At 41.5% G+C, this 15,356-nt stretch overlaps 2 protein-coding genes and 1 long non-coding RNA gene across 6 annotated transcripts in view; 1 reads left to right on the top strand and 2 right to left on the bottom strand.

Annotated features, from left to right (window-relative positions):
- The first annotated feature begins 552 nt into the window (after positions 1 to 552).
- Positions 553 to 3,459, top strand: LOC134197012 (uncharacterized). Its single transcript, XR_009972588.1, has 3 exons — positions 553 to 708; positions 2,949 to 3,023; positions 3,173 to 3,459. It is a non-coding gene; the product is annotated as an uncharacterized LOC134197012 (long non-coding RNA).
- Positions 3,460 to 4,181: 722 nt separating this feature from the next.
- Positions 4,182 to 14,085, bottom strand: LOC134193986 (complement C1q and tumor necrosis factor-related protein 9-like). 4 transcript variants are annotated; one of them, XM_062662886.1, is made up of 22 exons: positions 14,007 to 14,085; positions 13,541 to 13,580; positions 13,154 to 13,267; positions 12,073 to 12,225; positions 11,843 to 11,968; positions 11,573 to 11,697; positions 11,301 to 11,501; positions 10,986 to 11,224; positions 8,378 to 8,528; positions 8,152 to 8,320; positions 7,920 to 8,015; positions 7,537 to 7,807; positions 5,772 to 5,827; positions 5,608 to 5,701; positions 5,492 to 5,539; positions 5,410 to 5,427; positions 5,276 to 5,347; positions 5,146 to 5,208; positions 5,029 to 5,085; positions 4,932 to 4,961; positions 4,790 to 4,865; positions 4,182 to 4,727 (listed from the first exon to the last, which is right to left on the bottom strand). In XM_062662886.1, exons 13-22 carry the CDS (start codon positions 5,819 to 5,821, stop codon positions 4,351 to 4,353), a joined length of 885 nt encoding a protein of 294 aa, XP_062518870.1. In that variant the 5' UTR covers positions 5,822 to 5,827; positions 7,537 to 7,807; positions 7,920 to 8,015; positions 8,152 to 8,320; positions 8,378 to 8,528; positions 10,986 to 11,224; positions 11,301 to 11,501; positions 11,573 to 11,697; positions 11,843 to 11,968; positions 12,073 to 12,225; positions 13,154 to 13,267; positions 13,541 to 13,580; positions 14,007 to 14,085; the 3' UTR covers positions 4,182 to 4,350. The 4 variants fall into 4 exon arrangements, with proteins under 4 accessions (XP_062518870.1, XP_062518853.1, XP_062518861.1 ...); XM_062662869.1 differs by lacking the exon at positions 14,007 to 14,085 and having other exon boundaries at positions 13,541 to 13,633; XM_062662877.1 differs by lacking the exon at positions 14,007 to 14,085 and having other exon boundaries at positions 12,099 to 12,225; positions 13,541 to 13,633.
- Positions 14,086 to 14,766: 681 nt separating this feature from the next.
- LOC134183213 (collectin-12-like) overlaps positions 14,767 to 15,356 on the bottom strand; it is a 15,018-nt gene continuing 14,428 nt past the window's right edge. The window contains exon 12 of the mRNA XM_062650701.1: positions 14,767 to 15,319. Within this exon, the coding sequence (XP_062506685.1) occupies positions 14,979 to 15,319 (341 nt within the window). The 3' untranslated portion in view covers positions 14,767 to 14,978. The remainder of the gene's footprint in view (positions 15,320 to 15,356) is intronic.

Raw genomic sequence — 15,356 nt, 5'->3', positions numbered from 1 at the left:
TGGGACAGCGAGGAAAGCACAAGGGTACACAAATCACCGGGGTCCGAAATCACCAGCAGCTTTGCATCATGACCGGTGATATGTGTACCCGACATGAGGTCTGGAGCATCGAGTCGACGGTCTGGAATCGCGAGCAAAGCGCGAGGGTGCACAAATCACCGGGTGCACAAATCCCCGTGACAACAGCTCTAGATCTGACAATGTGTGTGTTCCGCCTCGAAGTTCCAAACAAGCCAAGCACACTTCCCGAATCCCTGAGCTGTGTACAGTAGTCAACTCACAAATTATGTACGTGTCTGTACGCGCAGCCCGGTGAACAGTCTATCTTGCAAGGGTTTACACGTGAAATGTCTGCTAAGCCCATCCAAGTTCGTACGAAACAACTGCATGCTCAACGTCCTTTCTATTTAAAAAAAAGTGTTTACATAAATACTTGTCTTCAGCCATCGCTAATGTTTCCGGTGTCCTTCTCTTCACATGATCATCTTGACAAAAGCACATACAAAATGCGCATGCTCCGTTGTAATTCTTATACGGGACTTGAGAGAACAGTTTGACTGCAAGGGCTATTGAGAATTAAGAATACCGGCTGCCGAAGAATAGACGTCGTGTTGCATTCTATTTGTTGTTATGTTTGTTGAGTTCTGAATTACTATCTACTTGCCTACCCGGAAATGGAGCGTCTGAATCCTCCAGAGCATATTGCAAGTTAGTATGCATGTAAATTGTTTATACAAGTCAATATGTACTAAGTCTATGCTGCAGTAAAATTAGACATATATCTCTACACCTCCGGGTGTATCCATGGGGGTGGGATGGGTCCATGGGGGCGTGATGGGTCCATGGGGGCGTGATGGGTCCATGGGGGCGGGATGGGTCCATGGGGTGGGATGGGTCCATGGGGGTGGGATGGGTCCATGGGGGTGGGATGGGTCCATGGGGTGGGATGGGTCCATGGGGGTGGGATGGGTCCATGGGGGTGGGATGGGTCCATGGGGGTGGGATGGGTCCTTGGGTAGGATGGGTCCATGGGGCGGGATGGGTCCATTGGGTGGGTTGGGTCCATGGGGGCGGGATGGGTCCATCGGTGGGGTGGGTCAATGGGGCGGGATGGGTCCATTGGATGTGATGGGTCAATGGGGCGGGATGGGTCCATGGGTGGGATGGGTCCATGGGTGGGATGGGTCCATGGGTGGGATGGGTCCATGGGGCGGGATGGGTTCATGGGTGGAATGGGTCCATTGGTGGGATGGGTCTATGGGTGGAATGGGTTCATTGGGCAGGATGGGTCCATGGGGTAAAATGGGTCTATGGGGTAAAATGGGTCTATGGGGATGGATGGGGCTATGGGGTGGGATGGGTCCATGGGGGCGGGATGGGTTAATGGGGTGGAATGGGTCCATAGGGCGGGATGGGTCCATGGGGGTAAAATGGGTCTATGGGGATGGATGCGTCTATGAGGTGGGATGGGTCCATGGATGTGGGATGGGCCGGTACGTGGGGTGTGATGGGCCGGTAAATGTGGGTGAAGTGGGTCTATGGGGGTGGATCCATAGGGTGGGAGTAGGAGTGGGGGTTGGAGTAGGGGGTCCAGGGGTGAAGATGGGTCTGAGGGGTGTCGGTCACCCCAACTTTTAGTACAACCTCTATTTTTGTAAGCAAACATTACCCTCGTAGTTCATGTAGTCTGGTGTCCTTTCAAGCCCGCTCCCAACTTGCGAGTTGCTCCACTGCCCCTGACACCTAAAACAACAGTAAGTGAAATATCTAAGTTTACTTTCTGAAGAGTGGACTGGCCACACTATAACTCTACAGTTTGTGGTTTAGGATGCTACTATCACTCTTATTACAGCTGTGTTTATGGACATCAATAAAATTGTTTGGCTGGTTAACTCAAGGTGCGCATGCGCTAAGGTTACAGTAGCACAGGCCGGCCAGCTTGACGACTGGATGACTAGCCGGATATGGGTGGGTTGATAGACAGATGTGGGTGGTATTAGCTACTCCACATAGGTTGTTAGTTACAGAAAATAATTATTGAGAACAATTACAGTCTATATTAGACTGGTGTAGAACTAATAAGCAATGGAACAACTGGATAACAGCCACGGGTTTTAGCTTTAGCACTTTAGTGCTTCTTTATTGGATATAGTGTTGTATGTGCTAATCATATTTAGTATACAGTTTGACAACTTCATGAGTTTGTTGAACTATATAAGAACATTGAACTTTTACGATGCAAATGAGATCGCAATTACAGTTTGTTTGAGCAGCTCTACATGTAGGAAGTCGACTATTATTGGCAAGTATGATGTATCTGTTGTCTGTAGCTATTGACCAAGGTGTTGTTCTTCTGGAGTATAATGTGTATGTTAACTATTGGAAAAATGCAAGCAGCACACTTCAACAGATGAGAATAACTAATGCTTCAGGTCAAAGCATCAGCATTAATAGTGTAGCTGTATGTACTTAGTCATAGTAACGCATCAACTTTTACAACAAAATTTCTGAGTTTTGTTTGAACAGAGTGAATGGAATGGGCAGTTGCTGTTGAGATGTCCTCTGAGTTGGCTGATGCAGGGGTGCCGGAGCTGGTCCGGCTGGCCCAGTCTTGGTTGGACCAGTTTTCAAAATGTGTGCTTCTGCCAGAGGCTGTTTGCCGCAAACTTCCGGTCTAATAATATAGCTAATTAAGTAATTAATATTTTCTTCTTATCAGCAGCCCAGCCCTGTAGTGTGTGATTCTTGATGCTCTAGTTAAAATGCTTGAAAGGTCTTGTCTTGTGACGTCTTGACTGTGTTGACCAGTCATGACAGATGTCACGACAATTCAAACCTGTGAGTTTATCTAATCACGTGAGTAGCCACTCCCTTTAGCGCGCGTTAGGCCATACCAGTGTTCGTTTGCTTCCGGCGCCTCTGTGATGTTTATGTGCTTGCTTTTTTAGAGCAGAAAGTTATCAGTAGAAACAAGGAAACAGGAAGTTGTCCAGAAGAAGAAGAAAGACATTTGGAGAGACTTAGTAAACTTCATGAGTTGCTGCAAACGTACAGACACACACACACGCACACACACACACACACACACACACACACACACACACACACACACACACAACACCACTTCAGGCAATAAGTTTTCATTATTTATTGTCAGTGTGTGGCATTGTAGGATGACGGAGATTAGATTACCACAGAAAATCTGGACAAAAGGTTGCAGAAGCATTGGAAATCTGAGGGACTACAACTTTGTGCTCACTCGATCAGGTGAAGTGTTGACTGCAGAACCAAGAAAACACGACTTATTGCCAGTACAAGGATGGTAATATTGATGTTTTGATTACTAATTTATTTTGTATCTAGACTTGTGTGATCAGTAGCTATAACATTTATATTTACATTTTGTGATGTTGAAATGAGCAATTGTAGTGCACATTGTATTTTGTATGAAACGAGATATCTGGCGTTTTGTTTTGTTGTATTGCCTAACAGCCAGGAGTTAGTACTGTATGCACTATGCCCAGCAATGAAAAGACAAGTTAGCTAGTATGTACATGCTGTAAGTATAGGTTATCATATGATTATCATGGTATATGGCTTTTTTGCCTTCGTCAACAAATATTACAAGCGATGCTCTTGTAAAAATTTGTGTATTAATTAATGAGCCCTGGCCAGGAATACATACGTTGTCAGGAGATGTTAGAAGGAACCAGGACAATACACGAAGTAGATCCATAAGTATGATTATCTAAATACTTACAGAACGACTACTAAGCCTTTGTAGACATATATCTACACTGTACGTACACACTCTGACACATTTAGTAAAGTATGCAGTTATTTGAGTTCAACTTAGATTGAGCAAGTAGTTCATCTATCAGTTTGTTTTCAGGGCCATAGGAATGAATCGAAAACCGGTCTGCCCTAACGCGCGTTAGTAGGGCGTGGTCAATGAGACATTTGCACCACCAGAGATGTGACAAAGGATCTCCAAGGGAGTATATCGATTATGTTGAGACAACAGTGTCAACACGCAAATCTTGTCTCTAGGTAAACTATTGGATACTATGCAACTCCTGCATGCATAACCTCGAACTTCACTGGTCGCAAAGACCTTTTGTATTGTGGACAGCATGTTGGCTGTATTGAAAACCAGTTGGGTCATGGCCTGACAGTAGGATTCAATGAACATTTATTGCTAATAATATAGAAATGGAACTACACAGAAGTGAAACAACAAACAAAAATTAGGGTTGAATGGTCACACTACAGTCCAACATACACAGTCACAACTACAATTACTATTAAACATGATCACATGGAGAGTCATTTGACACTCACACTTATCACTTAATTAATTGACATTCTCATTCTCAACAACATGCTTCTAGTCGATCTTAAAAATACCAAAAACTGAAAAGTAGAGCCCATGAAGTGTCGATATCCTCCACCATATATGTCAACGCTATCACCTTTTTTCAGCTGCTGAAGTAGACCACCGTGCTTGGATTTGTTTTTACTATGATGATGGTAGCTTTGAATGTACAAAACACGATTGCCATTTACTCTGATGTAAGGATAAATGGCATAGCCACTATAGTCATTTAACCACAGATGTGTATAAATATAGTAAACACCATCAGATGGAATTGTAAGAGCTCCATTGCTGTATGTGATGGCACCCAGTAAGAATGATGGACTGCTTGTTTGCCAGTAGGTTATCACACCTCAACACAACAACATGTAGTACATCAATATACACAACAACATACAACAACAAAACACTCACCTGATATAGTATACCAACTGTTTGATGATCCTACAAGATGTGCTGCAACAGTCACTCTACTCTCATTCTTTGTCCACTGCAACAACCATCAACAATCAGTCCCACACAACACTACTCACTTCACCTCTCTTTGCTTGTCTACCTCTTCTTTCCAATCCTCCAGTTCTTTCATCTACCAAACGAGCACATGCTCTACATGCACTACAAACACCATCTCACCATACAATAACCATCCCTACCCTCTCTGCCAGTCCCTTGACTGGAGAAAAATAGCGTTTCAACACATCTTCACTCACCTAACACACACTCAAATACAAAAACGACACCAACAATCACAACATGCAAATCTCATTCACCTCTGGACCGGGACGACCTTGTGGTCCGGCTTCTCCCTTTGCTCCGGGTAATCCACCATCACCCTAATATGGTAGCAAACTCACATTAAATCTTACATCTTACCAACATCAAAGGCCGGTGCATGCTTACCCTAGGACCTACTGGACCTTGTATACCGATTTCTCCCTTTGATCCTCTAATGCCTTGGGGGCCTCTTGGACCCTGCAGTTGTGTGTCTTTACGTAAATTTCTAGGCTTTTCAGTCCATTAACACAATTATTTACTTTTTTCCCTGGACTTCCCTGTTAAAATTGACATCAAATTTAGTAAACTATTTAGAAGATCAAATTGCAATTTTTAGATTACTTTCTCTCCTTTTCCGCCAATGCCAGACACGTTGTCAAGACGCACCATCTTGATACAGTAAGTACATTTAATAAAGTTGATAGAACGACGGAATGAAATTGTGGACATAAAATTACCTGAGTTCGTTTGAGATAAGACTTTAGCGGTTGACAGACTTGAACTTCTGGATCTTCAGAGTTAGTAGAGTCTCCAGTTTTAGGAGTTAATGATCTACAAACAACAACGTTAAGTTAATTAAAATAAACGGAAAGTTAATTATCATTTAATTAATTCTACATACCGGACGCGGAGAAAGCAGCAAACAATTGCAACGAAGACGATAATGTTCATGTCGCTCTGCAATCAGAAAACACAATGACACAACGCGTCGCGATCCCTCATTTATGGGTAGAAATTGCGTGGGTGTATGTGCACCTGATCTGTTTAGTATGCACAATACCGTGACTTGAGTGGGTGATTAGCTAACTAGAAAACGACACGTCGTGACCAAAGTACACATACTCGATGAAACGAGTCGTCTATCTAGCGACGTTCCGGTCTGTAGATGTAGCGTATAGTGCGGTGCAATGGTGCAGAAACTCGGTGTACTAATTAGATTAATTAACTCGCTTTCTGTAATCTCGCGTAGCCATGCACACTCTACGCTGTACCCGCCATCATACTGTACCTCCGGCAAGAAAGGGCATTTGAAGTTCTCCGACTCCAATGACTCTCCTGCATTGCGGGGGACTAAATACCTCTTTAGTAGTCGACATCGATGCCTAGGATGCCTAAATATAATGAATAGAGAAGTACTACAGTGCTAAACCCTCGGCTGGTGTACATGCACACGACATGCTAAGACATGTATGTGTACAGTGTACGTATGGCAGCTGAAAATTGGGAGGCACGAACGCTCATGAATGACACCATTGAAAAATCCCCTCACGTGGTGGTTACGCCTACCGTATTTAGCTATCATCGTGTAACCGCAATCATTTATGCCCACAGCTAAATAGGCATAGGTTGTCGTAATGAGGTGACAAGAGCCATAAACATTATTAATGTGAGAAAACATGCACGTGCAAATGATTAGGCGTCTCTGTTTGCTCTGACTTTTCTAACAATAATTAGCCACGCACACCGAAAATTCAAGCTGGCAAGCTGCAGAACTACTCTATGCAGAAACACTGTGGAAAAAGCCAAATGTTAAAGGGCATCTTCGCCTTACGTGCTGGAGTAACGCGCGCGTTCACTAGACGTCTGATTGGTGGTAGGAAAACATGCACGTCACAGAGGTGGAGTCTTATGATGACATGACGTTCGTCTATTGGTCGGTAATGACAGCACTTCTCGTCTATTGATCGCTAATCGAGTATAGATATGGTCGTGCGGTCGCAAGTCAAACGACTACTATACCCTGAGCCTGGACATCCGGGCCTCGGGTAATAAGTAATCACGCCCTCACGTCAAGGGAGGTAGGACATGCTAAGCGCATATGACTAGAGCGGACATCAAAGTCGTTTTTAGTAGTAAGACTGATGTCACCACGTGTGATTTCTGAAGATTCTTTCTGATTACCTGATAATTAATTAAGCCCACTGTTGATGCGGAAGTCACTGGTGGAAGCTGATAATGAAAGGTAGCCAGCTCAGTAATGAACTTCTTCCCAGAGTGCGCGCCGGCATGTACACACACACACACACACACACACACACACACACACACACACACACACACACACACACACACACAATTCCCAGTTCACATAACCCAAAATACTGTAAATACAAACCCAAACATACTTGATATTATCAAATAAATGTTTATCAGATGGGGTGACGTCTCATTACTACATACTGATGGGCTCTCACTCTGTCTAAAATAGATAGATTTAGCTTGAATTGTGTATGATTATGCACTCGCCCACGGATGGCATGAGACTGACTTCAGGGTAAAGCCAGTCAGTGTGATACAGTAGATGGATATGTTACTAGCAACAATTAGGAAATCCTTGAGTCAATGACATCATTCTAGATACAATAGAAAAATGCAAAAAACTTAACTGAAATTCGAGTCCTTGAGTGTACGTAATTCCATCCAATTTCACTTTTGATTTAGTGCCTTCTTCACTGCTTTCTCTGATGCATGCACCGACACTTGCTTGGCTGCATGCTTCCAGGAGTATTGCAATAGTTGCCTTCTGCTCTCGTTTTCTCCACAGTGAGAAGACATGTATGAGGCAAGCAGCCAAGTTACGGGGGGGGGGGGGACAATCTTTACGACTCCAAGACGAATATCAATCTCATACCAATGACTTCTGACAGCCACGCCAACCTATAACAAAGAGAGATAATAAACATAAAACGTGACTTTTACTCCATTTATCATCAATCCACAGTTGAACTATACAAATCCAACAATCATCTGGAATCGTGACTGTATTTACCTCAAGAAACTGTAAATCAGATACAATTGCTTGCAAGTCTCTAACTTGACAATCTCCTCGTCTTCGCAACACAGACTGGTCGAACTGAAGGATGTTCTAGAAAATGTAATAAACACATCAACATACATTTAAATGATGAACAGTATGACTGCACAGTTCTAATTGAAATCAACCACCAACTTTGCAGCAACAACTAACAGAACAACAAAAATTGTTTTGTGCAAATTTATACCTTTCTCTGTTCCTTGATCTACTACTCCTGGTAGCATGCTGCTGTCACCCTCACAATCAGGTAACACCTTTGCAGACGGGGTCAATGAAAACGTGTACAAAATATCCGAGACGAGTTTGACCATCTGAGGAAAATATGTGTATCTCCACTCGATCAGCATGTGGCCAAGCTACATACAACAATCAACGTAAACACATGACTATCATGTCAAACGTATGTAACTTACCAGGAGTAACAGTTTCTATTGTACGACTATCCAGCCTTTCTCCTGGAACTTCTTCAACTGTCTGACCTGTAGTATCTATGTACCGGAAAGTACATCCTGTGTAAGGAACTTCACTTCCAACAAGAGGACGAACTAGCAATGAGCTTCTCTCCTGAGAAAGAAAATACAACAGAAATGTCAAAAAGGAACAAACAGACAAAATAAAGAAATAAGAACTCTTGAGTCACATACAATCTCTTGTATTATTTTTTAATAGTACAGTAGAATGCCACTTATCCGAACACCACTTATCCGAGCATGCCGGTTATCCGAACACCTAAAGTTATCACGTGATCGTAGCACGTGACCATATCACGTGATCGTGAGGGGGCAACATGGACACTCCGACTACTCCAACGACTAAAAGGAAGCCGAAGAGGAAGCGTGTGGTCCTGTCCATAGCTGATAAGCTGCAATTATGCAAGCTTTTCGAACAAGGTTAGACGGTCTACTGAAGACCAGCGGTGTACATATGTTGATGTCGCCATTTTGAAGGTCAGAGTATGAGGACGGGATTTTAGCCTCGGAATCCCAATGGTCATGATCAGTTATACAAACAAATCAGTTATCCGAACACCCTCCGGTCCCGACGCGTTCGGATAAGTGGCGTTCTACTGTATTGTTCTCGTATTTGAATATGTGGTCCTAGTTACCTGCAGTCTGAAGTGATAAAATTGATAGTATCTCTTAGTCTACTAAGGTAACATACAGCCTACAGTGGTATGAGTTGTTTCCTAGGCTAATTACCACGCCATTAAGTCTGTGGTGCAATAATTAATACTAAATGTACTGTAATTACATACACTGATCACCGGTATAGGGTGGTCCTCAAGTTTGAAGATAAATTAGACCACAAACCACGCCCATTTCTCACATGCAAAGCCACGCTTATTTTCCAGTTTTCTAAATTTTCAGCTCGCAGTTTGTAGACATCTAAGTAAATAGTATAAATTTTAGGTTACAAATAGACTGCGAGACTGAGTGCTATCAGTGTGGGTATAAAGTGGAAATACTGTTACAGTCCGTGCCAAAAAGGTTTTCATGGCTCGCTGCGATCGTCAAATGAAATGGCATCTCGATGACAATAGAATCTAGAAGACCAATGCAGTACAAACAGCGTTGACCAATTTTAGCATTTCGTAATATAGCAAGCAATATAGGACTATAGCTATAGAGTTTAGCTAGAATAACATGTGGAGAAAGTACCGTGGAGTGCAAGAAAATCATTAGGTAGCTATATAGCGAAGCTGCAGGAGATTCCATTCTCTGGTCAATCAGGTTGTCGACCTTAACTAGACTTATTTGAAAAATAATTGATGGATAGGCTTCTGCATGCCTTTTTGATGTGGTCTTCTTTGACTGTGCCAATGCCAGATAGCGTAGCAAATGCCTCAAATAAGTGCATGATGGTCATGTGCACTTTACGTGTCCACGACTTCTCAGCACGGGTTTTATGATATTAAAATGATGATGTGTATTGTCAAAGAAATATGGTCAAAAATTAGCGTCATCAATCGTCACCATACTACTCTGAGATTAAGCGAACCGTCACTGTTTAGTAACTTAAGATTATAGTTCTGCCTGAAAGGGAGTGACACGCCTAAAATGTTTGGGGGCTATAACCTCCCCCAGTCCCCCTCCCCCAACGCTACACCGGTGCACTGATGGTGCCGGGGCACAAGTGCACACGCACGCACGCGCACACACACACACACACACACACACACACACACACACACACACACACACACACCAATACTATAAGCTCTATGCCAATGCTGAGACTTAATTAATTAATTACAACCAACAAACATTCTTACTTGAACTTTGCTATCGTATTCCCTCACATAAAGGCACGTGCGCTTATAAGTGAACTGAATAAGCGCATGCGCCTATACCTCGAGTACAAGCGCATGCGCTTTTAGGCGAGGGATAATCGTGTTCGGACAGCATCTGTACACGCGACATGCATCGCAAGTCCTATTTCCTTGAATTTAAGCGTCAGCTTCTCGACTCTCTGAAAGTAAACGACGGAAATGTTTCAAAAACAGCAAAGCAGTACGGAGTCCATCGAAAAGTCGTGCAGAGGTGGCATTGTGCGAAGTTCCGCCGAAAGCGATGTTATGCTGCACAGTCGACTGGCTGCAATGTTGGGTGGAGAAGATGTTAGTGAAGAATTATCGCAGTCTAGCGACTCGGAGTCGGACACTAGCACGTGCACTGATAGCGATGAAGAGACACTTTTAGAAACTGATGAAAACGACTAGGACCTGTTCTCACTGTATGTTTACTGATGCATTAGCAAATACAAAAATTAAACAAAAAATTTTATACAAGCGCATGCGCTTATAAATGAGTTTTAAAAAGCGTTTTCTTCGGCAAGAAAAAATGCGCTTTCTCACTTATAAGCGCATGCGCCTTTATGTGAGGGAATACGGTATAACTGGGACAAACAGCACATTGATTGACAGTGTGTACATTGGCAGGTTGTTGTAATATTGATCCTAAATGTTATTATACACAAACAATTGTGTAACAAACTTAAATGATTCAAAAGTAAATAACAAACTTTGTGATGAAGTACTATCCCTTTGTGCTGTTGATAAAGATGTGAAGCCACAAGAATGTAGACCCTCTTCGCTACAAAAGTAGGATGCTTCCTGTTCTTCATCTGGAAGAGAAGGAGAGTGAGAAGGTAACAGGAATTTGGCAAATCAGCTGCTGTGGATAGTTTGTGAACTGCTTTCAGTGTGAGGTAAAACTCCACCACTTCGCCTTGTCATTTGTATTCAACAAGTATAGGAAGCACTAAACAATTAGGACAAGAAACATTTGCTTCAACATCAAATGTGAAAGAATGATCGTGATCAAACGATTGACTCACAGATATTCAGTTGGATACTGCACTTCTACAACATCTCGCCACAATGACCATTTGAGTTTCTCATACAAATTCTGACTGTAGATTTTGTTGGAATGATTTTCATGGAGCCAAACTGCTTCAATGTTGACAGCTTCAAAGAGAAGTTTTTCCGCTTCAATGTTCTTCCCTTTTCTCATCAGACATTCTGCAACCCTTTCAATGCTGTACAAATCAAGACACACTGATTCACAAACATACTGATTCAACATTTACTATAGAACATTTAGACATACAAATTGCTGTATCAGGATGTTTCTTGTGTAGTGAATGTCTGACTATAGCAAGAGATTCTCCAAATGTTTTTCGCTTTCATCCAAATGTCCAGCTACCAGTAAATAATATCCAAGTTGACTAACAGCTGAGAACAACAACAGCTTGTAACCAACAGTGACAATTATGACTGATTAATTCATACTGCAGTATCAACGTGAGCAAATAATAATCAGCATGTCATGCTCACAATTCACATAAAGTTGAAATCAAACGAAAAACAAGAAATTAACCTGCAGCCACATAACGATGTTCAAGATGAAAAGATGATTTATAGATCCTGACACACTCCTTCGTCAGCTTGATTGATTCACATACTTTACCTTGATGGTGCAGACACTGAGCAAGTGTTAACTGACCTGAACAAGATAAACAATTAATGATGATATTAATATATAGACAACACACTGAATCAACGTGAGCTGAGTAGAATTGTTTCAGTATGAAGAGTGAAATGTCTTACAATCGTATCAGACAATGAACACACACCACGTTCAAGATCAGGATGACCTTCCGGAAGAGCAGGATTTTCTTGTATCAACAGAACCTCTCAATAATCTTTCTGCTACAGACAGTTTGTTTTGTTCCATAAAACAGCTACCAAACAGCCTCATAGCTAAAATAACAATAAAAGTAAGAATTAAGACACAACAACTTTTTTCTTGGTAATTAAGTTGCAATACAACAATCAATGTCTAATATATTTCAATGCAGTATTGAGAGATGAATTCTTTCTCACATGCAACCACAGGCACTGTTCCAGTCTGTCCATGACAACTGATAAAACGAGAGCTTTCTAGAGCACATACTCTGCACACTGCCATTGTTGTGTACTGTAAACCAGAAACTTTCGGCGGCGCAATACCTTCGGAAAATTTGGTACAATCTATTTTTGGTCAAACTCCTCGGAAGCTTGAGACTCCTGACTGGATGCACAGTGCACTAGAACTACATTTACGCATTTTTACAACACAATAGTAAGAGCACACTACGTAGTATACATCGATCACTGATCTTCTAGAAAGGCAATTGATGTTCCAATACTCTCATCTTTGTTTCTTGAAGATTGTTAAGTAATATCTCTATCATTTATTAGTTTTAGTTTCAGTTGCAAGAACTGGCGTGCAAATCACTAGTGGACAGCACTTAGCTTTAGATAATAATTGAAATAATTACCATGTTCACAGACATTGCAATTGCTGTTGAGTCCACTGGCACAGCAGAGGGTCCAGAGGTTTGACAACTTTCACAAAATTTAGGTAGACATTTAATTTAGGTACTTCTTAGGCCATACCAAAATTACCCAAAGCAAATGGCCACCAAACATTTCTTGGTTTACAGTAGCTATAAAACATACACAGTGTAAGCATGTGCAATAACACTAGCAGTCACCAGCCAGTCTCACTGTCACACATACAAGCATGCATCATACACAAGCAGGGAGAGATACAAGAGAAAGACAGACATACTGATGGCAATAGAAGCATCATATCCTCTTGTCAAATAAGTTGACAAAACAACACTTACTCACACACAACACTTACTATTTGCCACTTTGACAGCATTAGCTGAAGGGTATTTCTGTTGTAACGCCAAGCACTCCTCCAGCAATACTATGGCAACATACTTGGATTGATGTAAGTAACATTGCCCCAGGACTGTAAGTACAAACAAACAAAAGTAAGTCACACAGTAAATACAACAGACACAAGCAAGCATACACTTCATCATACGTGACATGTCCACACTGGTAACTCTATTGGATAACTCGGTTACTGTCAAACCAACTGAGCTATACACACACACTCACACACACACACACACACACACACACACACACACACACACACACACACACACACACACACACACACACACACACAGCTCAAAATGACCTAAAACATCATCATTTGCAATATTACAATGCTTACCACTGATCTCTTTCTTGATATCCATCTGTTAACAAAAAGTCTAGATAAAAACATATAATCTGACATTAATAATAAATTAAAACATTCACGGGTTACGTGTCCTCAAACTAGCCCAATGCTTACAAACTCCCGTATATATGCACAACCGTTTTGATTAATTAAGAACTCTGTAACGCATTTCTGACTGAATAAAGAAAGATACGCTTTCCTTTACTATTTTCCGCCGCCTGGTTTTCACTGAGCGCGTTCGACGCGAGAAGAGAAGACGCAACACAAACGCTAGAACTGCAAATACGCTGCACAAACTGATCTCAATCGAAAGTAACCGTCGAGACGTCTTAACATTCAAACAAACGTGAGATTGAGTAGCAATGAAGGCGTCGCGTATATACACAGAAAAGGCGCAATTTCATCTATTCGTTACTCGCCCTGAGTTCTTCTTCTATTAACTCTGACGTAGACATACCTTCCTTTCAAGGATCGAACAGAACGCTTACAGACGTGCGAATGCAATAATGTGGCAAGACAGATGAGTCACGTGCGTGAGCAGGGAAAGGAAAGTTGCATACCCGGATGTGAATATTTCAGTGTACACATTCTACTATGAGACGTCAAAGAGGGTTTTAGTATTTAATACACAAAACCTTACAAGGTGCTTTAAATTAATTTTGTATTGAGCACATGCACAATTTCAGTCTTCTAGTTCCAAGTTTTTGAATTTTATTTTAGAATTTCAATCTATGAGATTATCAGATATCACAAGGTAAGATTTGATCTAAAACATTTTAGTCTGTGTAACTAAATTACTGATATGAACTGTATACAGCATACATATCAACATTTAGAACCTTTGTGCATGTGTGTGTGTGTGTGTGTGTGTGTGTGTGTGTGTGTGTGTGTGTGTGTGTGTGTGTGTGTGTGTGTGTGTGTGTGAACGGCACATCAGATCTCCACCAAATTTAAAATGCCCATTTCTGACCTTGGATGATACACACTGCAGGGATCAGAGCTTGTCATTGAAATAGTCTGTTGCTATCAAATTGAAATAGGTGGAACTCTGTTGTATCCTATGGACTCAAGAGTTGCAACTACTGGGTACACTGTGTCTGACTCATTAAAAAGTATGTATATTAATTAGGTAGGTAGTAGTTGAGTTCAAGTTAAATAATTTTCTCCTCTTTGGTCTACTGAGCAAGTAGTTTGTCTTTCTGTTTCTATTCAAGAGATGAGACAAAGAGATGAATATTTATTGCTAATAATATAGAAATGGAACTAAACAGAAATGAAACAAACGAAAATTAGGGTTGAATGGTCACACTACAGTCCAACATACACAGTTACAACTACAATTACTATTAAACATGATCACATGGAGAGTCATTTGACACTCACACTTATCACTTAATTAATTGACATTCTCATTCTCAACAACATGCTTCTAGTTGATCTTAAAAATACCAAAAACTGAACGAGTAGAGCCCATGTAGTGTTGATATCCTCCACCATATATGTCAACGCTATCACCTTTTTTCAGCAGCTGAAGTACACTACTGTGCTTGGATTTGCTTCTACCCTGAAAATGGTAGCTTGAAATCAGCAAAACATGATTGCCATTTACTCTGATGTAAGGTTGAACGTAACTGCCACTTTTGGCACTTAACCACAGTTGTGTATAAATATAGTAAACACCATCAGATGGAATTGTAAGAGCTCCATTGCTGTATGTGATGGCACCCAGTAAGAATGATGGACTGCTTGTTTGCCAGTACGTTATCACACCTCAACACAACAACATGTAGTACATCAATATACACAA

The sequence above is a fragment of the Corticium candelabrum genome, chromosome 1, assembly GCF_963422355.1.
Source record: "Corticium candelabrum chromosome 1, ooCorCand1.1, whole genome shotgun sequence".
NCBI classification, from domain to species: domain Eukaryota; kingdom Metazoa; phylum Porifera; class Homoscleromorpha; order Homosclerophorida; family Plakinidae; genus Corticium; species Corticium candelabrum.
Note: the sequence above shows the minus strand (reverse complement) of the source record. Positions and strands in the feature narration are given on the sequence as shown.

Coding starts and splice junctions, on each gene's coding strand:
- LOC134193986 (XM_062662886.1), bottom strand. CDS start 5,821: ATGAACATTATCGTCTTCGTTGCAATTGTTTGCTGCTTTCTCCGCGTC. Junction 4,962..5,028: donor TCAAGGGACTGGCAGAGAGG/GTAGGGATGGTT, acceptor CTCGTTTGGTAG/ATGAAAGAACTGGAGGATTG. Junction 4,728..4,789: donor CAGTTGGTATACTATATCAG/GTGAGTGTTTTG, acceptor TGTTGTGTTGAG/GTGTGATAACCTACTGGCAA.